General features: G+C 41.0%; 1 protein-coding gene across 5 annotated transcripts in view; it reads right to left on the minus strand.

The window, feature by feature from the left end:
• Positions 1-27812, minus strand: part of NEK5 (NIMA related kinase 5) — a 95866-nt gene that overhangs the window by 23242 nt on the left and 44812 nt on the right. For 4 of the 5 annotated variants that reach the window (XM_021929653.2, XM_031655866.1, XM_021929652.2 and 1 more), the window contains 9 exons: positions 26997-27063; positions 24492-24608; positions 23435-23521; positions 20784-20876; positions 15269-15349; positions 14960-15028; positions 11227-11353; positions 4753-4878; positions 3311-3448 (listed from right to left, as the gene is read on the minus strand). In XM_021929653.2, coding sequence (XP_021785345.1) covers positions 3311-3448; positions 4753-4878; positions 11227-11353; positions 14960-15028; positions 15269-15349; positions 20784-20876; positions 23435-23521; positions 24492-24608; positions 26997-27063 — 905 coding nt within the window. The remainder of the gene's footprint in view (positions 1-3310; positions 3449-4752; positions 4879-11226; positions 11354-14959; positions 15029-15268; positions 15350-20783; positions 20877-23434; positions 23522-24491; positions 24609-26996; positions 27064-27812) is intronic. The other variant, XM_031655867.1, reaches the window with a different exon arrangement.

Below are 27812 nucleotides of genomic sequence, written 5' to 3' on the forward strand. Positions count from 1 at the left end.
CCAAAGTTGGAGGACGTGGTGGCTAAGGCCGGGTGCGGTGGCTCACGCCTGTAATCCCAGCACTTTGGGAGGCTAAGGCAGGTGGATCACTTGAGGTCAGGAGTTCGAAACCAGCCTGGCCAACATGGTGAACGTGTGTACTAAAAATAGGAAAATTAGCTGGGCGTAGTGGCACACAACTGTAATCCCAGCTGCTCCAGAGGCTGAGGCAGGAAAATCGCTTGAACGTGGCAGGTAGAGGGTGCAGTGAGCCAAAACTCCAACCTGGGTGACAAAGTGAGACTCTGTCTCAAAAAAAATAAATAAAATAAAAAATAAAATCAAGTTGGAGGAAAAATTATTTGAAAACTGGCAAATGAAAGCCTTATGAAGCTATAAAATCTGCTGCGTGTATGTTTATATGTATCATGTGTATGTGATTTTGTAACTGAGTGCCCTATTTTTAATTTTTTTCCTCCTGCAGCCCTCTGTATTAACTTTTTAGTAATGAAATAATAATCTTGACTTTCTTTCCACCAAGCACTCCCTTGCATTGCTGGCTTATCTAATTATGTTTGCTTAGAAGTTCGAGACTGAATCTTGAGACAATCCAGATGCCTATGAAATTCTACCCCACCAGGAGATTACAAGGCCACAGCCAATTTACAGCCCAGACAAGCCTGAGATGGTACCAGCCCATTTACCAGATGAGGCAATAACTCAAGTCACTGGAACAAGTCTTGTAGACTTGCACCATCTCGCCCCACATGCCCTCCATACCAAACTTCCCCTTCTTAAGCCCTAGCATTTCGCCTGAGAATTCTGAAGTGGTTTTATTAAGGCAGGAGCCTGAACCATCTCCCCACTGCTAGCACTGAAAAATAAAGGCACTTTCCTTCTACTGCACCTTGTCCTTGTTATTCAATTTTGCAAGCGGAGGGCAGCTGAACCTGTGTTTGATTGATATTTCACTACCAAAATATATGAAAGAGCTATAGTTAATTGGCTTAAAGAAAAAGTAGGTGCTTAAATGATATATTTTATCAGAAAAGTAGAAATGAACTCAAATGCCTTTTAATTATTGTAAGTTGGGTAAATTTTTGGTAAATAAGACTACTTTGTTGGTTTAATGAAAGCAGCAGTGTAATTTGATCAGCAAAACATCCATGTATTAACCTTAGGGCTTTTGCTTTGGTGGTGACTGCCTAACATTCACAAACTGTAGAAATGATTAATAAAGAAATAAGATGATGGCTAGATTTGTCCAATGTTTCCTGAAAATTTCCAAACATAGTTGTTAAGAAGGAATAAATAAATGTAACGAAATAAGAGGTTTTTGTTTGTTTGTTTAGAGTTGGAGTCTCACTCTGTCACACTAACTGGAGTGCAGTGGCATGATCATGGCTCAAGGCAGCCTCGAACTCCTGGGCTCAAGTGATCCTCCCGCCTCAGCCTCCCAAAGGGCTGGGATTACAGGCATGAGCCTGGTCAGGTAGAAGTTTTAATAATAATTAGGTTTTATAATGTGTTTACTTAAAAAAGGTTTTTAAAATTCTTTTGGTAACTTTTTCTCCTCGAGTTTTGCTAAGCTAAGTTAAATGATAGGTATTCATTAACTATCTAGATGATCTCCAAATAACATATAATGCTGAGACATTAATGACTAATTATGAGTTTATAATCTTAAACTTTTGGCTTCGTACTTCAGAGAAACAAAGATATTTAGATGTGTTAGTATAATGTCCTGTTCCACATAAAAAAATTCCATTACAAAGCCTCTTTCAAACTATTATAAAATGTGTATTCATTAATTGTTGGGACTCAACTGACAGTTAAAATTTACTTTGTTTTGGTAGTGGTAATTAGCTTTGTAAACTTTTTTTTTTTTTTTTGAGACAAAATCTCACTCTTGTCCCCCAGGCTGGAGTGCAATGGCCGATCTCAGCTCACTGCAACTTCTGCCTCCCAGGTTCAAGCATTTCTCCTGCCTCAACCTCCCAAGTAGCTGGGATTACAGGCACCTGCCACCATGCCCAGCTAATTTTTGTATTTTTAGTAGAGACGGGGTTTCACCACGTTGGCCAGGCTGGTCTTGAACTCCTGACCTCAGGTGATCTGCCCGCCTCGGCCTCCCAAAGTGCTGGGATTATAGGCGTGAGCCACCACGCCTGGCCTAACTCTGTAAACATTTATCAGCCTCCAAGAGTATCTAGTACCTTAGTTTTTCTACTTGTTGCTCAACCCCACTTCACCACAATACCAGGTCCCAGACCTCACACTTGTGGAGATGCTCCTGGAATCCTTGCTTGCCTGCAGTAGCTTATCTTGTAGCACTTCACACTTGAATACCTAATATAAGACCAAACCCTCATTATGATGTGATTTCCCTCAAGCTTTATTTTTAGAGACAAGTTCTTGCTCTGTCAGCCAGGCTGAAGAGCAGTGATCATAGTTCACAGCATCCTCCAACTCCTAGCCTCAAGAGATCCTCCTGCCTTGGCCTCCCAAAGTCCTAGAATTATAGGTGTGAGCCATTACATCCAGGCCCCTCAAATTTTAGAAAATGATGGTTGGCTTCCCTTAAAGCAGCAGTCCCCAACCTTTTTGGCACCAGGGACTAGTTCCATGGAAGACAATTTTTTGACGGGGGCAGGGATGGGGGGTGGTTTCGGGTACCTCAGATCATCAGGCATTAGATTCTCATAAGGAGCACACAGCATAGATCTCTCACATGTACAGTTCACAATAGAGTTCATGCACCTGTGAGAACTGAATGCAGCTGCTGATCTGACAGGAGGCAGAGCTCAGGCAGTAAAGCTCACCTGCCCGCCACTCACTTCCTGCTGTGTGGCCTGGTTCCTAATAGGCCACAGACTGGTACTGGTCTGCGGCCGAGGGTTGGGGACTCCTGTCTTAAAGTAAACAAAAGCAGAATCTTGCTAAAACTTGGAGGAAAAAAACAAATGATATTATGGTGTATTTTTATTGTCCATGGGATAGTTCACTGAATAGCTATCAGAAATAAACTAACTCAGGTAGAGCAAAACAATACTAGATCATCAGCTGCAAAGCCACTAGCCCTACTTAAACTTTTCACCAGTTGTCAGCTGATTGCATTAAAGAAAATTACACCACTCTCCTGGAAAGCTCATGTCTTTTGTTAGTAGCATTTGGAATAGGATTGGATAGAGCAAAATCAGCTTCTGAAAAGGCTAGACACCCTCCCAATTCTCTCTCCCAGCTGAAGATATTTTTATCCCCTTTCGGCATTTGCAAATCTTGACAAAATTCCTCTGGGGACTGGTTATGTTGTTAAAAATAAACTACATACCAAATTCTCCTTCATCGGCAGAAAATGAGCTACTCGTTAGATGTGCTGCTGCCAAAACACTCATTAAAGTTCCTGGAGCTTCATGCCGCCACTGTTTCCGGTTTTCTGGAATGCCTTCAATCACAATAACTTGACCATCTGAAGAGGAAAGTGTTATTAAAAATAAAAATGCTTCTTCACTGGCATTTGTATAAGATCACAGAATGTTAAAACTTTGGACGTAACCTAATCCCACCTCTCATTTTACTAATAAAGAAGCCGAGGTATAGAAAAGTTTAGTGACTTCTTGTCACATAGCTGATGGGGGGAAGAGTCATTCATTGCTTTGTAAACTGGCTTTATCAGTGTAACAAAATTTTTATTCTAGTTGCCTATTTTAAATTGATTTATAACTTAATAAGACAATTGAGGGGAAATTCAATTTATACACATAATTGCTCATTTCAGTGATATACTTACGTATTTCATCTTACAGCACATGTACAAATTTTAGCTCCCTCTCAGCCCATGTTATCAAGAACATAGGAAACGAGTAATAAAAATCTTTACCACCTGTGAAGATAACATCCAGAGGTTGGAGGCTGTTATGGCTTTTTTTTGTTTGTTTCTTTGGAGACACAGTCTCACTCTGTCAGCCAGGCTGGAGTGCAGTGGCACGATCTTGGCTCACTGCAACCTCTGCCTCCCAGGTTCAAGCAATTCTCCTGCCTCAGCCTCCCGAGTAGCTGGGATTACAGGTGTGTGCCAGCATGCCCGGCTAATTTTTCTATTTTTAGTAGAGATGGGGTTTCACCATGTTGGCCAGGCTGATCTTGAACTCCTGACCTCATGATCTGCCCACCTCAGCCTCCCAAAGTGCCGGGATTGCAGGCGTGAGCCACCGCGCCCAGCCTGCTATGATCCTCTTCTAAGGAAAGCCTATGTGAGAGGTTCAAATGTAAACGGAGGAATTTAGGTAGAAAACATCATCATATCCTAAACACTTCTAACATTTAAATAGCACATCGGCTTCAAAGCAATTTATATGTATCTTTGAACTATTAACTTTCTAAATCTTGTAGAGATAGCTACTCTTTTAATTCTAATTTTACTGGTAGAAAAAAAACGACCCTATGAAATCCCAAAAAAAGTTGCTGAGCTGGCCTTGGAAAGTAAATCAAGTCAGCTGCCCTTCCTCATGCATTTTCCCTCACTCCGAGGAAGGTGGCATCCTGGATTTTTCCTCCTTTATATGTACATGTCTAGAGCGGTCGTCTGTCCAGGATAATTAGCAGGCAAGTCTCTTTAGGAGTAGGGAGATATCAAAACAACATATTTGAAAGTGTCTGATACAAGTCTACAGGGGTTGTACTGAGAAGTAGACTATCACATCAGGATGAGCACCAGGCTGTACGGGTCCTTGGTCTTCCCTTCCTGACGACTGACACTAAGCACAGACTCACCGTCAGGCCCCGTGGGGCAGGTGGAGGTGATGTCGGCCACTGCCATCATCTGCAGCAGAGCCTGAGGCGCTCCTCCATCCCACTGCCTCCTGTTTCCCACAGCAGCTACAGTCTGCGTGGAAAACCCTGGGTGTAAGAAAACAACTCGTTAATTCAAAAGCAGTCAAAGTGTGACTAATTGCCCCAAACAGTTCTTAGGAACTCAGAGGTAGTTTATCAGCAGGTACGTTCAAAACCAGAAAAATGACCACCCTTGTTCTAACAGAAATAAGATTGAAATGACAAAAGGTGTCAACACTGTTTTACTTTTACTCTTAGTGTTCGATTGACTAGCCAATATTGCTAAATACTAAGGAAGTATCAGTGACACAAACGGACAAATTCCTTGAGGCATCTATGAGAACTTTCAATCTAGTCTTTTTCCACAGAAACACAATCTGTTCCATTTTCTTAATTTAAAAAATAACTTGTCCTGTCTTTTTCCTTATTACTGTTTTCACTATAGAAAGTCTGAAAATAGCCAGGCACGGTGGCTCACACCTCTAATCCCAGCACTTTGGGAGGCTGAGGCAGGTGGATCACCAGGTCAGGAGATTGAGACCATCCTGGCTAACACAGTGAAACCCCATCTCTGCTAAAAATACAAAAAATTAGCTGGGTGTGGTGGCGGGCGCCTATAGTCCCAGCTACTCGGGAGGCTGAAGCAGGAGAATGGCGTGAACCCTGGAGGCGGAGCTTGCAGTGAGCCGAGATCACGCCACTGCACTCCAGCCTGGGCGACAGAGCGAGACTCCGTCTCAAAAACATATATAATAATTAAAAAAAAAAAAAGAAAGAAAATCTGAAAATCAGGTAAGTAGAAGAAAAAAAAAAAATCACCCATAATCTCACTGTCCAGAGACTATAACAATTTCAATTTTTCCCTTCTGCATATGGTTTTTGCTTCATTTTGAAACAAAAAATTGGACCACATCCTAGATGTCCTCTCAGAGCTTGCTTTTTTCAATCACCTACAGATCATATCCAGGTTATTAAATATTCTTCTATACAGCTATTTTAAAGCAAACATAATATTCTGCTTTATGAATATAATATAACTAATCATTTCCTGCCAGATTTTTAGGTTACCAGTGATTTTTCACTATTAAAAATAATACCATCATATAATGACCTCATTTGTAACTAAATTTTTGTGGACATTTATGATTATTTAATCATAATGTATAATTCAATAGATACATTATTGAAAATGACAATTCTAGGGATTAGATATTATTTGCTTTACTACACAGCTTTTTGTTGTTAAAGTTGAATTATTACTAATTCTGTGATTTTTTTTCTATGTATTTTGAACAGCTAGATCTTCCCTGTTAAAAAAAAATTACCTATATTCCTTTATTTCATTTTTGAATGTACAACTTTTTTACATATAACCTCTTTGATTTTTTAAATTTATTTTGTTGTATCATATTATATAGGGTCTGATTTCACAATCTTCCCCAAACTGTTAACCAATTGGCCCAGCAGCATTTATTTGAATAATCCTTTCTTTTCACACTGACTTGTGATGTTACTTTTCATTTGTGCTGAATTATGATACATACTAGGATTTATTTCTAGCTTTCTCTTCTCACTGTTTTAACTATTTGGGTGCTACTATCATATTGTTTGAATGACCATAATTTCTATAATATATTTTGACGTTTGGAAAGGTAAGTACCACTTCACTGTTCTTCTTTTTCAAAATTTTTGGCTACTTAAGAAGCTCCAGGATTCTCCAACCTGCTGAGATCTCCCTATACCATAAAAATAAAAAATAAAAAATAAAATCCTACTGTGGTTTTGATTGAAATAGCCATAAATCCACATATTGAGGGAGGAGAAAGAAAGAACCAGTGAGGCAGGCAGTTAGGGCAGGTCCTCCGAATTCTTTCAAACAAAAGAACAGTCTGAAAAATCAAGCTGCGGACATGGATAAGGGAACTAGCACAGGAAGCTTGCCTAAAACATGCCCACAGCTGCACAGATAAGGGAGCAAGCCCAACAGAGAAATGCCTTTGTCCTTTGTGCAATCAGTGGGCCTCCAGCAAACAGTTCCTTCTCCTTTTGTGGGCATGTACATGGTGGCCTCCAATGAGCACACTCCTTTCCTTTTGGGGGCATACTTTGGACTGTGAGCCAAGCCTCTGTGAACCATCACTCTGACACTTAGCTGGTTGTGGGCCAAGGCTCCAATTGGTCTTTACACCATGTTTCTTTTTTGTTGTTGTTTTTTTTTTTTTTTTGAGATGGAGTCTTGCTTGTTCTGTCATGTGGCTGGAGTGACTGCAGTATGGTTGCACAATCTTGGCTCACTGCAACCTTCACCTCCCAGGTCTAAGTGATTCTTGTGCTGCAGCTTCCCAAGTAGCTGAGATTACAGGTGTTCACCACCACACCTGGCTAATTTTTGTATTTTTAGTAGAGATGGGCTTTTGCCATATTGGCCAGGCTAGTCTTGAATTCCTGGCCTTGAGAGATCTGCCCACCTTGGCCTCCCAAAGTGCTAGGATTACAGGCATGAGCTATCATGCCTGGTCAACCATCATGTCATTTTCTGAGTGGTGCCTTTTCCAAAAACAACCCCCAGCCAGTCAGCATACTAGGAGAACAGGGTGGAGCTGCCAGAAATTCACGCCTTATGCAAGTGAAACACCCAGCCCTATCAGGTTCCTCATAAAAGCCTTTGTACTCAGCTGTGAAATGGCAACTCTCTTGGGTCCCCTTCTCCACAGTGAAGAGCTTTCCTCTTTCGTTTATTAAACTTTTAGTCCAAACTCACCCTTAGTGTCCACGCTCCTTATTCTTCTGGTCATGAGACAAAGAGTTCTGGGTAATACCTTAGACAATGATACTGCAATATTTATTTGGAAAAAATATTTTCAATATATAGCACTGCTATTTCTCTCCATTTATTCAAGTGGTCTGTAAATACCTCAGCAAGGTTTTACAGTTTTCTTTCTATATGCCACACAATTCTCATAAAGTTTATTCCTAAGTGAATGAATACACATATACACTCATATATATATTTGCTGTTATTACTATAAATGAGATCTGACAACCAACTAAGGAAAACATTTGCAATACATATTACAGGCAAAGGTTTGATTTAAATCAGTCTTATAAAGAAAAAAACAAACATGTCATTTTCAGTAGAAAAAAGGATGAAAGGCATGAGTACATAATTCATAAGATAAATATGAAGGGTTGGCCAGGCGTGGTGGATCATGCCTGTAATCCCAGCACTTTGGGAGGCAGAGGTGGGTGGATCACCTGAGATCAAGAGTTCAAATACCAGCCTGGCCAACATGGTGAAACCTCGTCTCTACTAAAAATATTTTAAAAACTAGCTAGGTGTGGTGGCGTGCACCTATCCCAGCTACTCAGGGAGGCTGAGGCAGGAGAATTGCTTGAACCCAGGAGGCGGAGGTTGCAGTGAGCCAAGATTGTGCCACTGCACTACAGCCCGGGTGACAGAGGGAGACTCCATCTCAAAAAGAAAAGAAAAGAAAAGAAATATGAACGGTCAACAAACATATGGAAAAATTCTTCAGCCTGAATAATTATTATAGGAATACAGATTAAAATGAGAGACAGTTTTCAGTATACTACTAATGAAGGGCTTTTTTTCCTCTCATCTAAAAAACAGCCAACCTCCTCTGCTTTTCCCGGCAAACTGATGCAAAGATAACAGTTGAATTTACCCCCACACAGTTGACTGCTTTCCCAACGGCTCCTGAAGGGCCAAATCCCACTCACCTCATCTGGCCTTTCTCCTCCAGTTTATGCTGCCAATTCCTGTGCCTCCTCCATGACCTGTCTCTCCTCCTTTGGCTTTACTCTCTCCTGATTCTCCAAAGTTTGTCTATATAGTGGTAGGGATATGTCCTAAGTCCCATTTCCCTCTCACTCCAGTCCTTCTGCATAGGTATTTTGACCATCACGAAGCTTAAGAACCACGGATATGCTAATGGCCACCAAGCTATATCTTTATCCCCGATATGCCCCAGGACTTCAGTCTTATATAGCATCTGCAATTGATGCTATATAGATCTAAATCTCAACATGTTCCAAATTTAGATCACTACCTTGTCTCTCTCGACCCCATTACCCTCCATGTGATATATTTTTGGTTGATGAAAGCTTCATGCATTTGAATTAGCAAACTGGGAATATCCTTGAGCCCCTTCTCTTCCTCAGGTCCCACACTCAGTATCTATTCTTCCTGAACCACTCTGGTTCATGCACTTGGACTCTTCTCCTGCCTTAATTCTTGCCCTCCATGCCATCCTTTGCTCTGCAGCCAGCATGATCCTTCTCAATCACAAATATGATGGCATGCCAAGCCCTGGAGGAGTGCAGACCTCCCTGACTCTCTACCCAGCTCGCACTTCAACAGTGATTAACATTTCAGGCTCAGGAAACATGTTCTGTGCTTCTTTTGCTTATAACACTTCTGTGATATTGAGAACAGGGTCCAGATTTTATTCATCTTTGAGCTCCCTACCACCGAGCAGTCTTTGGCACAAGGGAGATGCCTGCTGAATGGAGATTTTTCCAGAAGGAAATAAGGCAGTGAGTATTCCAGGAAGAGGAAACTGAGCCAAGTCAGGTCTGTAAATGCTATAGGAAAAAATGGGCATTCCAGCTCTAGTAGAAAATGGGCATTCCAGCAGGCTGTATGGATCCCATTTTCCATGGAAGGAAGGAGGCAGTGCTGGGATGAGAAAAGTGGGTCACAACAGAATTAGGCCATGTAGTGTAAAATGTGATAATATGTGGAATGGACCTTATTCTGCAGGTATTATCCAGAAAAAAATCTGAGCAGAGTAATAATATGCCAAGATAACTTTAGCAACTGATATGGTTTGGCTGTGTCCCCACCCAAATCTCATCTTGAATTCCTGTGTGTTGTGGTGGGGGGGCCCAGTGGGAGGTGGTTGAATCATGGGGGCGGATCTTTCCCATGCTGTTCTCGTGATGGTGAATGAATCTCATGAGATAAGACGGTTTTAAAAAGAGGAGTTCCTCTGCACAAGTTCTTTCTCTTTGCCTGCTGCCATCCATGTAAGATGTGACTTGCTTTTCCTTGCCTTCCACCATGATTGTGAGGCTTCCCCATCTGTGCAGAACTGTAAGTCCAATTAAACCTCTTTCTTTTGTAAATTGCTCAGTCTCAGGTATGTCTTTATCAGCAGCATGAAAATGGACTAAAATAGTAACCATTTAGAGAATGAAGGGGAAATACTAGAGAAAAGGATGTCACATAAGCGAATAAGGCAACACAGTGAGGGGAAGGCAAAAGGAAAATGAAAAGACAGCACTTATATTAGGTACTAGGTGCCAGGTCGTTTATACATCAAAACTCACTTTGGTCCTCACAATAACCCTGTGTGGTTATTCCTACTACTATTACCCCCTGTTTCTAAGATGAAACTGAGATTCAGAGTGTTGGAATAACTTGTGAAAGAAAGGTCACATAACCAGAAAGTGGCAGCAACAGCTGAGATTCAAACTCCCATCTGTCTCTGAAGCCTACACTACACTACTGAGAGATGACAGAGCTCTAAACTAGTAACAGAGGGAAGGAAGGAAGAGGAAGACTCCAGAGACATCTCAGAGTAGACACTATGCTGAGGGTGCACCCTGGTGACAGCACTGACTGTGAAGTTCTCATAAGATAAGTAAACAAAAACAAGGGAGGGGTCCCAGGTGGGGGTTAGGGGTGGGGGAACAACTGTTCTGAGAGATGACTAATCACAGATAAGCTGCTGGCACATCCTGTTCCCAAATACCTCATTCCTTCCACATGTAGCCCCAGCAGCAAAACCTTACCTGCACACCTTACCAGCATGTAGCTCCTCCAATAGGACCCTATAAAACTTCCTTCTAGCCCCTGCCTCTTGGCAGACAGCCCCTTCTCTGCTGTGCTGCCCACTGCACTCTTGCAACGTATCTTTGTACCTTAATAAATCTGCCTTTCTTTACCCACAATTGTGTTCATAAATTCTTTTACTGCCCACAACACTGGCCCCAGCCAGTTGCACCTGTGACACTGACCAAAATAAAGGGTCACTGGAAAGGAAGAGCACAGAAGAGCTTGACTTTACACAGCTGAGTTTCAGATACTGGCAACACTTGTCCATGGAGGTTCCCAGAAGATAATGAGAAAGACTGGTAAGTCTGGAGCTCCCAGGAGAAGATGAAGCTGCAGGAGGGAGTGGGTGTGGAGCAGGAGAGGAGGGCTGGATCTCAGGGAGTGTGGTCACTGCATGGGTGGCAGGAGAATAGGAAGTGTGTTTCCGCCTTGCTTAGAGCAGAGAAGGGTCAAATAACAGTGGAGCCGAGGCAGATGCATGGGGACGACAGAGTTCAAGATGGGTTGCTAATAAAACAGTTCCTTCTCATTTACAGCTTTCAAGAGACACGTACCTGCTTCTGGGCAGTGAAGTTTCTCAAATGCTTTGTCTGTATAATCTCCATGCTCCTTTACACATTTATATTCCTTAAACTTCAGGCCATCCTCAAAGGTCAAAGTTTCATTTAGTATATCCATTGCCTAAATCAATTCCACAGTGTTTCATGATAAATTAGCCATATTTTGAAAGAAAGAAAAACCATATTTTTGTGTTCCTAGTAAAACTAATTAGCAAGGTATATGGTAAACATTCAACATATGTTTACTAAACAAATAAATCCATAGAGTTTTAAAACTAGAGCTATGTTAGAATAAGATAAAAACAGAAATGTTTTTATTTCTTCTCCATGTTAACAGTGTCAAGCACTGGTCAGAAGGCAACTTAATTTTATCTAGACTTTCTGACTTCAATATTATTCCACTTCAGTTCCATTCTACAGTGCTCTCAAGCTTTTGTCATTCATGCCCTGTTTTAAGTGTACGACATTCTTAAACCAGCTCCCTAAATCTGCTCCTAGTATTTTGTAGCCAATACCAAAATGACCACTTCAGTTTCAAGCAGATCACAGCAAAGAATAAGAAAGAGTGGCAGTTAAAACTTTTTGGACTCCATTCTTTCATTTCAGTAGGGCAATGTCAGCACCTCACTTCACAGAAGCTCTGTGAGAGTACCACTTCTCAAGTTCCCACCCAGAAGCAGGTCCCCAGATCTGCTCCACTCTGATGTCACAGTTCTGAGGCATTTAGGAACTTACAGTTGAACAGAGGTGAATGCTATCACCACTCTAATGAAGTCTTTGTGTAGTAAATCCTCATAAAAATAAGAAATGCTAACATGAAAATGTTTTAAGCTAATAAAAAACATTAAATAGATTAAGCATCAGGTATAATTATTCATACTTATATTGACTTAAAAGCTGAATTCAGAAAAGGTAAAATGGAAAAATAAACCAGTTAATTTTGACATTTGTTACAGGTCTGATAAAACCAGGATAAAAAAAGATTTTAAAATCAACTAATAAAATGAAATTTGGATTTGCCATATTGGATTTACTATATTTCCTCCTTGCTGTGGCAAGGAGAGCCCAAATGCATGAATGAGATTTACTCAAAGTTATCAATAACTAATTAAGACCTAAAATAAATGTGCCTGGTTTCGGGGTACCTGTTCAATTTTTCAGGTCAGTATTTTAGTTGTTGACAATGTATCAGATCTTCTATTTTAATTTGGCTATGATGAAAATTAATATTACGAGTAAAATAGCTCCTTTAAAGAAAAGTACATTAAAATGTAACAATTTATCTAAAGAAATACCCCAATAAAGTAAAATGGGAGAATAAAAAGTATTTGGAAGACTCATTTGAACACCAAACATTTTTCTTTCTTTCTTTTTTTTTTTTTTTGAGACGGAGTCTCACTCTGTCGCCCAGGCTGGAGTGCAGGCGATCTCAGCTCACTGCAACCTCCGCCTCCTGGATTCAAGTGATTCTCCTGCTTCAGCCTCCTAAGTAGCTGAGACTACAGGCAGGAGACACCACGCCCAGCTAATTTTTTGTATTTTTAGTAGAGACAGGGTTTCACCATGTTAGCTGACCTCGTGATCCATCTCGGCCACCCAAAGTGCTGGGATTACAGCCATGAGACGCTATGCCCCGGCCTTGAGCACCAAACATTTTTCTAGAAATATTTTTTAAAGTTCTAAACATCCAAATAAGAAAAGAAGAAGCCAAACCATCTCTTCACGGATATGATACTATACCTTGAAAACCCTGAAGACTCCACCCAAAAGTTGCAGGAACTGATGAACAACTTCAACAAAGTTTCAGGATACAATATCAAAGTACAATAATCAATAGCATTCCTATACACCAATAACATTCAAGCACAGCACCAAATCAAGAATGTAATCCCATTTACAATAGCCACCAAAAAATAAAATAAAATACCTAGGAGTACATCTAACCAAGGAGGTGAAAGATCTCTACAAGAAGAACTATACAACACAGAAAGAAATTCTAGATGACACAAATGGAAAAACATTCTACAATATCAATATCATTAAAATGGCCATACTGCCCAAAGTAATCTATAGATTCAACACTACTCCTGTCAAACTACCAATGTCACTATTCTAAAATTCATATGTAAATAAAAAAGGGCCCAAATAGCCAAAGTAATTCTAAGCAAAAAGAACAAAGCCAGAGTCATCACATTACCCAACTTCAAACTACACCATAAGACTACAGTAATCAAAACAGTATGGTAAAGGTTCAAAAACAAACACATAAACCAAGGAACAGAATAGAGAACCCAGAAATAAAGCCACCCATCTACAGCCATCTACTCTTTGACAAAATCGACAAAAATAAACAATGGGGAAAGGACTTCCTATTCAATAAAAGGTGCTGGGATAGCTGGTTAGCTATATGCAGAAGAATGAAACTGGACCCCACCTTTCACTGTACACAAAAATTAACTCAAGATGACTTAACGATTTAAATATAAGACCTCAAACTATAAGAATCCTAGAAGAAAACCTAGGAAACACCATTCTGAACATTGGCCTTCGGAAAGAATTTGTGTGTGATTAAGTCGTCAAAAGCAACTGCAACAAAAACAAAATTGACAAGTGGGACCTAATTAAACTAAAGAGTTTCTGCACAGCAAAAGAAACTATCATCAGAGTGAACAGGCAACCTACAGAATGGGAGAAAATATTTGCAAACTATGCATCCAACAAAGGTTTAATATCTAGACTTTATAAGGAACTTAACTGAACAAGAAAAAACAACCCAAATTTTAAAGTGGACAAAAGACAGAAACAGACACTTCTCAAAAGAAGACATACAAGCAGCCAACAACTATATAAAAGAATACTCATCATCCCTAATTATCAAAGAAATACAAATCAAAACCACAATGAAATACCATCTCACATGAGTCAGAATGGCTATTACTAAAAAGTCAAAAAACAAATATTGGCGAGGCTGCAGAGAAAAGGGAATGTTTATGTAGTGTTGGTGGAAATGTAACGTAAATTAGTTCAACCACTGTAGGAAGCAGTTTGGATATTTCTCAAAGAACTTAAAACAGAACTGTTCAACCCAGCAATCCCATTACTGGGTACATATCCAAAAGAAAACAAATCATTCTACCAAAAAGACACATATACTCACATGTTCATCCCAGCACTATTCACAATAACAAAGTCATGGAATAAACCTAGGTGCCCATCAGTGGTGGTCGGGATAAAGAAAATGTGGTACATATACACCATGGAATACTATGCAGCCATAAAAAAGAATGAAATCATGCCCTTTGCAGCAACATGGATGCAGATAGAGGCCACTATCCTAAGCAAATTACATAGGGATAGAAAACCAAATTCTGCATGTTCTCACTTATAAGTGGGAGCTAAACATTGAGTACTCATGGACATAAAGATGGCAACAATAGATACTGGGAGCTACTACAGTGGGGGTAAGAAAGGAGGGAAGCAAGGCTTGAAAAACTAACTACTGGGTATTATGCTCAGTACCTGGGTAACAGGATCATTCATATCTCAAACCTCAACATCACACAATATATCCAGGTAACAAATGTGCACATGTACCACCTGAATCTAAGATAAAAGTTGAAAAAAATTATCCCTACAGCCTGTGAAATAATTTCATGAAACAGGCTATTAAGTAAGATACATGCATTTTCTCATACCTACTAATGGAAATTTAGACTTAATGGCATACCTCTTCCTCTTGGAGGATGTTTTCATCAGAAATACATTTGTCTAAATTAATTTCAAACTTTACCCCCTTCTAGGAGAAAGCAAAAAAAAAAAAAAATCAGTTTAGCAATTCAATAAAAGCCTTAAAATTACAACTCCCTAGGTCAATTTTGTTTGACATTATAGATTCTTAAAACCATTAGTCTCACATCACAAAATAGAGCAATTCTAATAAAATAGTTGGGGGAAAATCATGTAGGCAACCCAGATCACAAGGTGGTTCCCCAGCCAGTTATTTAATATGGAACCCAAAGACAAAAGTATTTCTTACCTTAGGTTTATATTTCTGTTCTGGATTTTTACTTTCCTTTGTGTTCTGAAGCCTCCTTTGTTTCAAGTCTCTTTCAATGTCCTGAAAATTCAGAGAAAAATACAATTTTATCAACTCATGTATGTTTACATGAGTTGATTTCCGGGTTAAATCTGATGATTGATTTAAGAACAAAAACAAGCTTTTATAATGGAAAGTTAATAATAATTCACTAAAAACTTGGGCACAGTATCCATTCTACATTTAACACTGGCACTTCAGTGGGTGAAATTCTATAATGTGACAATACTTATCACTCTAGTCCGCTCCAGTCCAACCCAATTCAATTCAAGAATGTAATTTTGACTACAGGATCTTTCCTTTAAGAGGCTTATGATCTTAATCCGAAAAATAAGCAAAGTGCGCAACTCATGATGGTAGAAAGGAAGGAGAGGGCTCTGAAAATTGGCAGGCAGTTTCAAGGAGGAAGAGAAGACAACTAAAACTGGATAACAAGAATTTCAAAGGCACAATTGAGATGTGAACTCCATATTCGGAGGTTTCTTAGCGTCCTATCTTGGGCCGTCTGCTCTTCTCTTCCCTAACACAAGGGGTTTCACTCATTCCTATGGATTTAAACGCCACCGTTAAGCAGTGACTCTTAAATGGGTATCTTCAGGCTTCACTCTTCCTCTCCTCTGAGCTCCAGACTCACATATCCAACTACCTACTTAGCATCATCTTCATCTTAATATTCACTTCACAAATTCACACTGAGCACTCCCTAGGGGCCAGACACCCTCAAAATGGGTTAGCACAGTGGACATGACCAGAAAGGTCCCTGCTGACATGGAGCTTACATTTTACTGCAGTAGGCTAGGTAATAAATGAGTTAATAAACGACATAATTTCAGAAAGTGTTAGTGCTATCAAGGGAACAAAATAGGATAACAGGACGGAAAACGAGTAGGGAGTGAGAGTAACACAGGCAAAGCTTATCTGACAATTGATTTAAGCCCTGGAATGATATTGGACCTTGGCATATGCAGGTCTAGGGAGAGCATTTTCCATGCAGAGGGAACAGTGGGGTAAAGGCTCCAGAGCAGGTATGTAAAGTCTCACAACCTCTCTAACTCAATGTCCAAATGGAACTTGAGTGCCCTCCACCCCTCCCCAGCAGAGGGCACTGAAGTCGTATGCTTTCAGCCAAGACAGAGTATCAGAAACCAGATTTAATTCCTCACCTGAAACAACCAAAGAGCCAGACCAAATATATACTTGATAAATGGTTTTTAATACATTAGACATCCAGCAATGAAAGACAGGAATCCCTGAGAAACAGAAAACCAATGAGACAAGCCCTGCAACTGCCTCAGCCTCCTGTCTTGAGAGTGTTTGCAGGCCATGGTGCGGGGATGGGGAACTGAAGAGGTACAGGGATGGGGAACCAAAGATGAGTGTGGCCGACTCCCTGAGTTGATAAGACAAGGCTTGGGGGTATCAAGGTGCTACAGTCTGAAAGGCAAAGACCCAAAGAGGAGAGAGCTGCATAAAGAGAACTGAAACACTCATACAATGTCAAGGGGAGTATAACACAGTGCGACCATTCGGGAACACCATTTGGTAGTTCTTTGAAAGTTAAATATATACCTACTATATGATCCATCCATCCCAGTTCAATGTATTTACCCAAAAGAAAGAAAAGAAGCATATGACCACATAAAGATTTGTACATGATAGCCAGGCACGGTGGCTCACACCTGTAATCCCAGCACTTTGGGAGGCTCAGGTGGGTGGATTACCTTGGGAGGCTCAGGTGGGTGGATTACCTCAGGTCGGGAGTTTGAGACCAGCCTGACCAACATAGTGAAACCCCGTCTCTACGAAAAATACAAAATTAGCCGGGCGTGGTGGCGCATGCCTGTAGTCTCAGCTACTTGGGAGGTTGAGTCAGAAGAATCACTTGAACCCAGGAGGCGGAGGTTGCGGTGAACTGAGATCGCACCATTGCACTCCAGCCTGGGCAACAAGCGTGAAACTTGTCTCAAAAAAAAAAAAAAAAAAAAGATTTGTATATGAATGTTCCTAGCAGCTTTATTTATAACAGCCAAAAGCTGGAGACAATCCAAATATCCATCTACAGTGAATGGATCAATACATTTTGATATATTCATACAATAGAATATACTCGGCAATAAATAATGATGAACTATTAATATGTGCAACATGAATAAATCTCAACATTATTATGTGAATGAAAGCCAGAAAAAAGACTCCATTTATGTAATGGAGTCTCCATTTATGGAGTCAGCACGACTCCATTTATGTAATCCAAACAAATCTAGAAAATGCAAACCAACCTACAGCGACAGAAAGCAGATCTGTGGTTGCATGGGGATGAGATGGGACGAGAGGCAGGGAGAATGAGAGAGAGGAGTTTACAAAAGGGCGCAACAAACTTCTGCAAGTGATGGCTACGCTCACTATATTGATCGTGGTGATGGTTTAATGGGTGTGTATGTCAATCATATAAAGCATATACATTAAATATGTGTGGTTTATTATGATCAATTATATCTCAATAAAACTGTTTTTTTAAAAAAGAGATGGGGGACTCAAGTCCTAATCTGTGGCAGCACATTGGAGAAGTGAGCAAGAGACTGCACACAAGCCTGGAGTTCCTGCCTCAAGATCCCAGACCCCATGGCTGCAAGGTTATCAGTCTTCACAGGGCCAAGAGGGCCTTTCAGATGACATGACCCTGAAGAGCTTGACAGCAGACTAAGATTGAATGTCCCACCCACTGGTGTAGACTGGGGTTGGAATCTGAGATCGTTGTATTTTAAGAAAAGTAAAGTAATGGAGCACTTATTATACAATTGAGACAACCAGACTATCCAAGCATATCAGACAACCAACTTCACAAGTATAAGTAAGATACATAAGCCAGAGTCCTGATTTCAGACTTCATACTATTGCAAGGCAGAAAAACACCCTTCCCAAGGTTGCAGGGCAAATAGCTAATAATGCTTCAAACTGACACAGGCTGGTATATGAGGTATTTGGAAATGCTGTGGACATAGAGGTGAGGCAGTTATTAATTCTAAGGGACAAAGAGAAAAAAGCTGTGCTAGAAACTTCGCCAGGAGGTCTGATACAATGTGTTCTGCAAGAAAAGAAGAGAGGGAAAGGAAATTTCGGAGAGGAATGAACATTTTACAAAGGCCTGGAGGTTAAAAGGAAGATGTCTTTTTAAATAAGTAGGGCTTTAAAAAGCAATTTGAAAAGTTTAGAGCTTTGGGTATGTTTGGGGGAAATGTGAGCGATGATGCCGGAACATTCTGTTAGGAACAATTCACAAAAGTCTAGCATGCCATGCTAAGGAAAATGGCAGTCACCATTGATTGTCATGTAGAGAAATAATGTGTTCAAATCAGTATTTTGGAAAGATAACTTTACAAGTAGAGACTTTTTAAAAGTGTCTTATTATATAGCTGCATATTTCCTTCAAAAAAGATAATTAAAACCTAAATTCAAAAATTAGACAAATTAAGTGACGATTATTTCCTTTATGAAAGTTTGCAAAGGGATCTGCTGCTGGATTGCTCTGGAGGACAGCCTTCAGGAAATATCAGATGCCTTTTGTTTGTTTGTTTTAGAGATGGAGTCTCGCTATATTACCCAGGCTGGTCTCAAACTCCTCAGCCTCCCAATAGCTGGAACTACAGTCTTGTGCCACCATTCCTGTCTTTCAGATGGCTTTTTTGTTTGAAGCTATTGATTAGAATGCTGACAGAACTAAGGAACGGACACTTTATTATACATATTTGTAGTAAAAGTTCTGTAACCTTCTTATAAAAAAATCTAAAAAGTAGAGAGACAATAATCACCCCTACTCATACCAATCCAGGTACCATCAATTACCACCACTGGCATTTTGGTGTACTTTCTTTCAAAGTTACTCCTCTTGCATAAAATATACAAAATTTTATTCACCCAATTCCTGATATAAACTTTTTGAGGGAAGGTACCATCATTTATTTGTGTTCTTCCAGTGGTTTATGTTTAATTACCTGACTTTAAAAAACTTTAAGGCACTAGATTTACTCTAACCAGGTTAAAAACATGTGAGAGAAAAATATGTCTGTAATATCTGAGCCATGTTTTCATGGAATTTGACTGTGACTCTACTGGCACCTTTGAATGACAAGTTTATAATACCTTGAGGATTTTCCATTTCTAGTTGACGCTGGACCAAGCTCTAACAATAAATATAATTTAAAACACAGAGAATTACTCTAATTATAAAGATAATAAAAATTAGGCCGGGCGAGGTGGCTCACACCTGTAATCCCAGCACTTTGGGAGGCCGAGGAGGGTGGATCACCCGAGGTCAGGAGTTCAAGACTAGCCTGGCCAACATGGCAAGACCCTATCTCTACTAAAATACAAAAAGTAGCTGGGCGTGGTGGCAGGAGCCTGTAATCCCAGCTACTTGGGAGGCTGAGGCAGGAGAATTGCTTGAACCCAGGAGGCGGAGGTTGCAGTGAGCCGAGATCGTGCCATTGCACTCCAGCCTGGGCAACAAGAGCAAAACTCCGTCTAAAAAAAAAAAAAAGAATAAAAGAAAAAAAGATAATAACTCTCAGTATGGGCCAAATCATTGAGAATCTTCTTACTAAGCAAAAATAAAAGCACGCTTGGGCTTCTTATTCACAAAATCAATATAACTCCTTGAAAAGTAAAACATTTTATGATTTATGTAATGTTGAATAATTCTCAGAATTGGTTGAAATCAACAGATTCATCTTGCATTATAATTGTATAATCTTTTCTTAGAAGGGAAAAAACTCTCTTGAGATTTATTTGTTATTTCAACTCTGCCCAGCCGCTTACCTCCACCAAAAACATAAGGTTGAAATGGAAGAGAAGTTGACTGTCAGATTTCCTGACCAATGTGTCTGAGACACTGACTTAGACCCTCCAAAGAGTGGAAAGTTCTTATGCTAAATAGCAGCAGTTCTCAAATTTGGCTGCATACTAAATCATCCAGCAAGCTTCTGCAGACAGAATGCCTGGGCCCCATCCCAGACCATCTGGGGCAGAGAGAGGCATCCGAGTTTTTAAAAAGTTCTGATAAAAAGGTGGTGGCTCATGCCTGTAATCCCAGCACTTTAGGAGGCTGAGGCTTGTGGATCACGAGGTCAAGAGATCAAGACCATCCTGGCCAACATGGTGAAACCTTGTCTCTACTAAAAACACAAAAATTAGCTGGGCATGGTGGCGCATGCCTGTAGTCCCAGCTACTCGGGAGCCTGAGACAGGAAATCACTTGAACCCAGGAGGCAGAGGTTGCAGTGAGCCAAGATCATGCCACTGCACTCCAGCCTGGCAACAGAGTGAGACTCTGTCTCAAAAAAAAAAAAAAAAAAAAAAAGTTCCCTACATGGTTCTGCTGCACAGAGAAGGGTAAGAGCCACTTGGGTAGAGCACACACACCGCAAGCACACACATGTCTAATCACAGCCATCATTACCTGCACAGGTGCTTCTCCCTCAGATGCATCTTGATGGACAGGCAGGTTGCTCTTCTTCACCAAATAGGTTTTATGACTTATTTTTGAGTTCTCCTTTAACACAATTATACACAGTCAACAAGATTGGTTCTGAGTGAGCTCTGAAGGCTACTTGGCTGATGCATGATCAATGATGGAATGGCTGGACAGAACCCTTTTGATGGCTCCTTTTCCCCCCCGCAGCCTCAATATTTCCCAAATCCTTCTTCCATAGTCTCTGTAGAAATGTCTGCTATCCATTTTTGCAGGGCTCAGGCTGCCCATCCCAGATCAGCTTCAGACATAAGGCTGATGATGGCTCCAGGCTGCCCACCATGAGCCAGGCCTCTGCTCTGGAGAGAACAACCTCCAGGCTGCCCCTCCCAGCACATGCAGTCCTCTATCCCAACCTTCGCATGGCTCTTTCAGAATGCCCACCCTCCTCCCTTAACTCTGCCTCTCCATATTCCACTCTTCTTCTCAGACATAGTTTAGGCCCCACCCACTTCTTCCATAAACACCCACTTCCTGCTCATTCTGCTCATCTTGGCTCCTGTGCACCTACAGGGCTTACTCTATGATTGTTTTATACATGTGTCTCATCATTCCAACCATTTACAAGTAGAATTGCATATGCCAGAAAGAATAGTGGTTATAATTGTATTTTTTTATTTTTTGAGACAGGGCCTCCCTCTGTTGCCCAGACTGGAGTGCAGTGGAACAACCTCAGCCTCCCACCTCAGCCTCCTGAGTAGCTGGGACTAGAAGCATTTACCACCATGCCCCACTAATTTTTTTAATTTTTTGTACAGATGGAGTCTCATTATGTTGCCCAGGCTGGTCTCAAACTCCTGGGCTCAAGCAATCCTTCTGCCTTGCCTCCCAAAGTGCTAGGATTACAGGCATGAATGTGAGTAGGGCTTTTAGAGTCAGATTTTTGTTTTATTTTACTTTATTTTATTTTTTTGAGACAGAATCTTGCTCTGTATCCTAGGCTGGGGCACAGTGGCACAATCATGGCTCACTGCAGCCTTTAGCTCCCAGCTCAAGCAATCTTCCTGCTTTAGCCTCCCAAGTAGCTAGGACTATAGGTGCAAACCACCATGCTCAGCTAATTTAAAATTTTTTTGTATATATCTGTGTAGATACACATATATATACACACATATATATGTTTAGAGCTAGGGTTTCCCTATGTTGCCCAGGCTGGTCTCAAATTCCTGGGCTCAAGCGATCCTCCCACCTCAGCCTTTCAAATTGCTGGGATTACAGTCATGAGCTACCATGCCCAGCCTAGAGTCAGATATTGAAATATTTAGTCTGCCTTGTAATAGCTACGTGACTTTGGATGAACTACTTAACTTCTCTGTATGGGGTAAATAAAATAAAGTATGTATGTGATATGGTTTGGCTGTGTCCCCACCCAAATCTCACCATGAACTGTAATAATCCCCATGTGTTAAGGGTGGGGCCAGGTGGAGATAACTGAATCATGGGGGCAGTTTCCCCCATACTGTTTCCATGGTGGTAAGACTCACAAGATCTGATGGTTTTGTAAATGAGAGTTCCCCTGCACAAACTCTCTTGCCTGCCTTCATGTAAGGCATGACTTTGCTCCACCTTTGCCTTCTGCCATGATTGTGAGGCCTCCCTAGCCATGTGAAACTGTGAGTCTATTAAACCTCTTTTTCTTTATAAATTACCCAGTCTCGGGTATGTCTTTATTAGCAGTATGAGAACAGACTAATACAGTATGTGAAAGCTCTGGTTCGCAGCCTGGCAAAAACAACTGAAGTGCACCGTACATTCATTTGACTTATATGAATTTATCTGTATGCACTGCGGTAGAAGAGAAAGAGAGAGCGATTGATTTCAGCAGCATGGTGGCTCTACTCAATGAGTGTGTGGCCAAGTCCATGTGGGATGCGAGACAGCCATCTCAGTGCCTGCAAGCTTCTCCTAAGAGAGCATTCCAGGGCACTGAGTGTGTTCCTAGTGTTTCAATAGCCATGTGTCTTTCTTACAACATGGTTTCCAAACACAGGCTGGCTATTTCATCTGCAGCTCTTCTGAAGAAGCAGTGATCTGTGCCAACTCTAGAGACCTTCTTGGGAGATGGAAGGATGAATTTCCAATGTGGCACCTTTAAGAAATTTTTAAGCAGCAGTTCAACTGCACTCAGATTTTGCCTTAAATAGCCTTTAGAACCTTACCCTGCAGAGAGTTGAAAAAATGCTAGTGTGTTGTTGTTGTTGTTGTTGTTTTGCTCCTTCTGGGCATGAACTTACACTCATTTTGTACTTTCTGCATCTAATCCAGTTCTGGTCTAAAGTTGCTGCTCAGTAAATACATATTGAGTGATTCATAAGAAAAACAATCAATAAGTACTCTTAATAATAGCCATTCCTGAGAATCTCAGATATCCTTATTATCTTGTGGAGTCTCTCGTAAACCATAATAAACTGAAGCTCCAATGAGGTCTGACAGCTTTCCTATTAAAAAAGAATTCTGCATGATTATCTCTATGATAAAACTTTATCTTTTCTATGAGAAAATCATTACTTTTAATACCGGCTCAATTTAGTTAGCTCTAAATCGATAGAACAATGTTTCCCCTAGAAGAATGAATTTACCTCTGGTTCTCTCCCCATCTTCTTTCTAATTTCTTTCATGTCATTGTGGTACTGTTGGCGTATTTCCTCTAACTGCTTCCAATATTCCTGGAAAGCAAACCCAATCCAGAAACTTTAAATGTTTATGAACACCATAACCAAAATAATATTTATGCAGCCTACAATTTCAAAAGTGTGTAATATAAAATAAGGTTAGAAAAATATGTTGCTCCTAAAGATGATAATCTGTCTTATGTTTTGGCTCTGGTACTTCACACCCTGTGAGACAGTAGCTTCAGCTACAAAGCTCAATTTTATATACAACCCAAATGTGTTCATGACGTACACTGACTTTATAAATCCCACTTTTATATATAACCCTCTTACGCACTGAACTTTGTCTCTCCCCAAAAAGAAATATGTTGAAGTCCTAACCCCCAGTGCCTAAGAATGTGATCCCATTTGAAAACGGGGTCACTGCAGATGAGACTAGTTAAGGTGAGATCATACTGGTGGGCCCTTAGTTCAATATGACTGGTGTCCTTGCAAGTAGATGGCCATGTGAAGACGGACACACAGGAAGAACAGCATGTGATACAGGCAGAGAATGGAGTGATGTGACTGCAAGTAAAGGAATGCCAAAGACTGCCAGCGACACACCAGAAGCTGGGAAGAGGCAAGGAAGGATTCCCCTACAGGTTTCAGAGGGCACTTGGTACTGCTGACACCTTGATTTTGGATTTCCACTCTCCCAGAATTATAAGACAATACATTTCTATTGTGTTAAGCCACCTAGTTTGTTGAACTCTGTTACAGCAGCCCAGGAAACTAATACAAATCCCAAATCTGTTAATGAGGGACAGTAACTCTATGAATCGCAAGGTGAAAAGCTGTATGAACTTAGCCATATTGCATTATCTGAAAAAGTGAAATACCTAACTCTGTATCCCCTGTAACACTCAGCATGGTGTTGACATATTCAGGGGCACTGTAGGAAACAGAAGTAACTTCCTATTACAGTACAAAAGACAGTAATACAAAGAAATACAAGGGTAGCCCTGGAATTAAAGTTTTTAACCTGTTCCTTCATTTCGTTTTTCCTAAATGGCCACTCCTGGAATCTACGCTCTTCTCCATTACTTCTTAGCTCTTGTCTCTGGTTGTAATTTGGCTCGGCAGAAGATGGACGAAGACCCTATTTATTGAATGAAATAATTTATAAAGCATACTTTGATTTCAGAAACATCTTCATCTTCTGATTTGACCTTGACTTTTTCCTATAAATAAGAATTATATCACTAAGCAAACTCAGTATTTGGGAGTTTTTTGTAGTAAGTAGTAGAATTTTCTTAAGTATAAAACATTAAAACATATATATGTATTTTTCTGTTTGAGAGAGTCTCACTCTGTCACCCAGGCTGGAGTACAGGGGCATGATCTTGCCTCACTGCAGCCTCCAACTCCTGGGCTCATGCAATTGTCCTGCCTCAGCCTGAGTAGCTGCGACAACAAGCACATGCTGCCACGTCTGGCTAATTTTAAAATTTTTGGTAGAGATAAGGTCTCACTATGCTGCCAGGCTGGTTTTGAATTCCTGAGCTCAAGTGATCCTCCTGCCTCAGCCTTCCAAAGTGATTGGATTACAGGTGTGAGCCACTGTGCCACGCACATAGTAAACAATTTTAAAAAATTAATTCAATCATTTATATAATTTATTCTAAATGATCCATATGTTATGCTACCATTTGAGATATGTAGATTTATTTTTGGAATTGGTAACATAACTGTGATATCAAAGGTTTGTAAAGGGTTAGCAACCCCAGAGCATGAATTATGTAGGGGAATAGAACTATAGGTTTTCAACGGTTCAAAACAAGAGTGATATAAATAGGGTGCAAATCCCGCCTCTCTCAGCCCCAGAATTCTGACAGTATTTAAGGGTAAAGGTTAACTTTCATTTCAAATAAAGTACAACAGTCCCTTTTTTTTTTTTGAGATGGAGTCTCGCTCTGTCACCCAGGCTGGAGTGCAGTGGCCCAATCTCGGCTCACTGCAAGCTCCACCTCCCAGGTTCACGCCATTCTCCTGCCTCAAGCCTCCCAAGTAGCTGGGACTACAGGCACCTGCCACCATGCCTGGCTAATTTTTTTGTATTTTCAGTAGAGACGGGGTTTTACCGTGTTAGCCAGGATGGTCTCAATCTCCTGACCTCGTGATCCGCCCACCCCTGCCTCCCAAAGTGCTGGGATTACAGGCGTGAGCCACCAAGCTGAGTCTTTTTTTCTTTAGACAGAGTCTCACTCTGTCACCCAGGCTGGAATACAGTGGCACAATCTTAGCTCACTGTAACCTTTGCCTCCCGAGCTTAAGCAATCCTCCTGCCTCAGCCCCCTGAGTACCTGGGACAACAGGCACATGCCACAACACCCAGGTAATCTTTTTTTTTTTTTGTAGAGATAAGATCTCACTATGTTGCCCAGGCTAGTCTCGAACTCCTGGGCTGAAGCGATCTGCCCACCTCAGCCTCCCAAAGTGCTGGGATTACAGGCATGAGTCATCATATCTGGCCTAATCACTTTTTTGTTGCTGCTGTTGTTGTTGTTTGTTGTTTTTTTGTTTTTTTGAGACAGAGTCTTGCTCTGTCGCCCAGGCTGGAGTGCAGTAGCACGATCTCGGCTCACTGCAACCTCCCCCTCCTGGGTTCAAGCAATTCTCCTGCCTCAGCCTCCTGAGTAGCTGGGATTACAGGCATGCACCACCACACCCAGCTAATTTTTGTATTTTTAATAGAGATAGGCTTTCACCATGTTGGTCAGGCTGGTCTCGAACTCCTGACCTCGTGATCTGCCTGCCTTGGCCTCCCAAAGTGCTGGGATTACAGGCGTGAGCCACCGCGCCCGGCCCCTTGTCACTTTTTTTTAATGTGCAGAAGAATCTTTAACAAAATAGAACCAAAGCACTAGAGCACTGTAATTTGAAGCTCACCTACTCTAAAAATTGTCATTTATAGAAAAGGAAATTAAGGCTCAGATAGGTTGAATGAACTGTCCAAGGTCCCACAGAAGAGATAAAGCCAAGAAAGAAGCCAGACTGCTAGGACTCTAATTCAACCCTTTCCCATTATTTTCTTTAGCTATTAAAAACTGGGGACTCGGGCCAGGTGCAGTGGCTCACACTTGTAATCCCAGCATTTTGGGAGGCCTAGGTGGGTGGATCACCTGAGGTCAGGAGTTCAAGACCAGCCTGGACAACATGGTGAAACCCCGTCTCTACCAAAAATACAAAAGTTAGCCGGGTGTGGTGGTGAGAGCCTGTAATCCCAGCTACTTGGGAGGCTGGGGAAGGAGAACTGCTTGAATCTGGGAGGCAGAGGTTGCAGTGAGCCAAGATCACGCCACTGCACTCCAACCTGGTGACACAGCGAGACTCCGTCTCAGAAAAAAACAAAAAACAAAAAAAAAACTGGGGACTAGTAGAGAGTAGTCTTGACCTTCTGATGGAATGAACTTTGACTTGAAAATCTGTGAACAGAAAAACTATTAGGAAATTCCTAATTGCTTCCCATATTTGGTATTTTACTTACCAATTGCTTCTCTACTTTCAGCTTATATTGTTGAGCTTCAAATTTTCTCTGAAGGTACTCAGCAGGCCTTAGAAAATAAGAATGTTCAGCTTAAGTAGAAACTTTAACAAATCTTATGCACCAATTTGACAAGTAGATTTTCAGTTTAGTAATGAGATTCACAATTCACTGGTGGCTTGAAGTTCCAAGTTCAAGAAGTAGTTCACAGTTACAGAATCTTTACATTGGAAAATAAAATTTTGGAATCAAGAGGAAAAAAGGATAAAGAGTAACAAGTGGGGATACAGGAGAGGATTAAACAGAAAAATATTCTTATCCAGTAAGTTTTCTTCAGGGCAAGATTCAGTCCTTCCATTGTTGTGGGGAGGAAAACAGACCCAGATCCAGAAATTCTCATGCTTTGTGTAGGTGTCTAATGTACAGGTTGTTTCTCCTGATTTAACAATGGCAGCTGGATGTGGTGTCTCACACCTGTAATCCCAGCACTTTGGGAGGCCGAGGTGGGTGGATTGCCTGAGGTCAGGAGTTCGAGACCAGCCTGACCAACATGGTGAAACCCCGTCTCTGCTAAAAAAATATTAGCCGGGTGTGGTGGCAGGCGCCTGTAATCCCAGCTACTGGGGAGGCTGAGGCAGGAGAATCGCTTGAACCTGGGAGGCAGAGGTAGCAGTGAGCCAAGATCACGTCACTGCACTCCAGCCTGAGTGACAGAGCAAGACTCCGTCTCGAAAAAAAAGAAAAAAAAGAATGGCTGCATATCTGTTTCCTGCACCACATACTGAGCTCCCTGAGAGCAGAATGTGTCCCTCCATCCAT

This window comes from Papio anubis, chromosome 15, assembly GCF_008728515.1.
Source record: "Papio anubis isolate 15944 chromosome 15, Panubis1.0, whole genome shotgun sequence".
NCBI classification, from domain to species: Eukaryota; Metazoa; Chordata; class Mammalia; order Primates; family Cercopithecidae; genus Papio; species Papio anubis.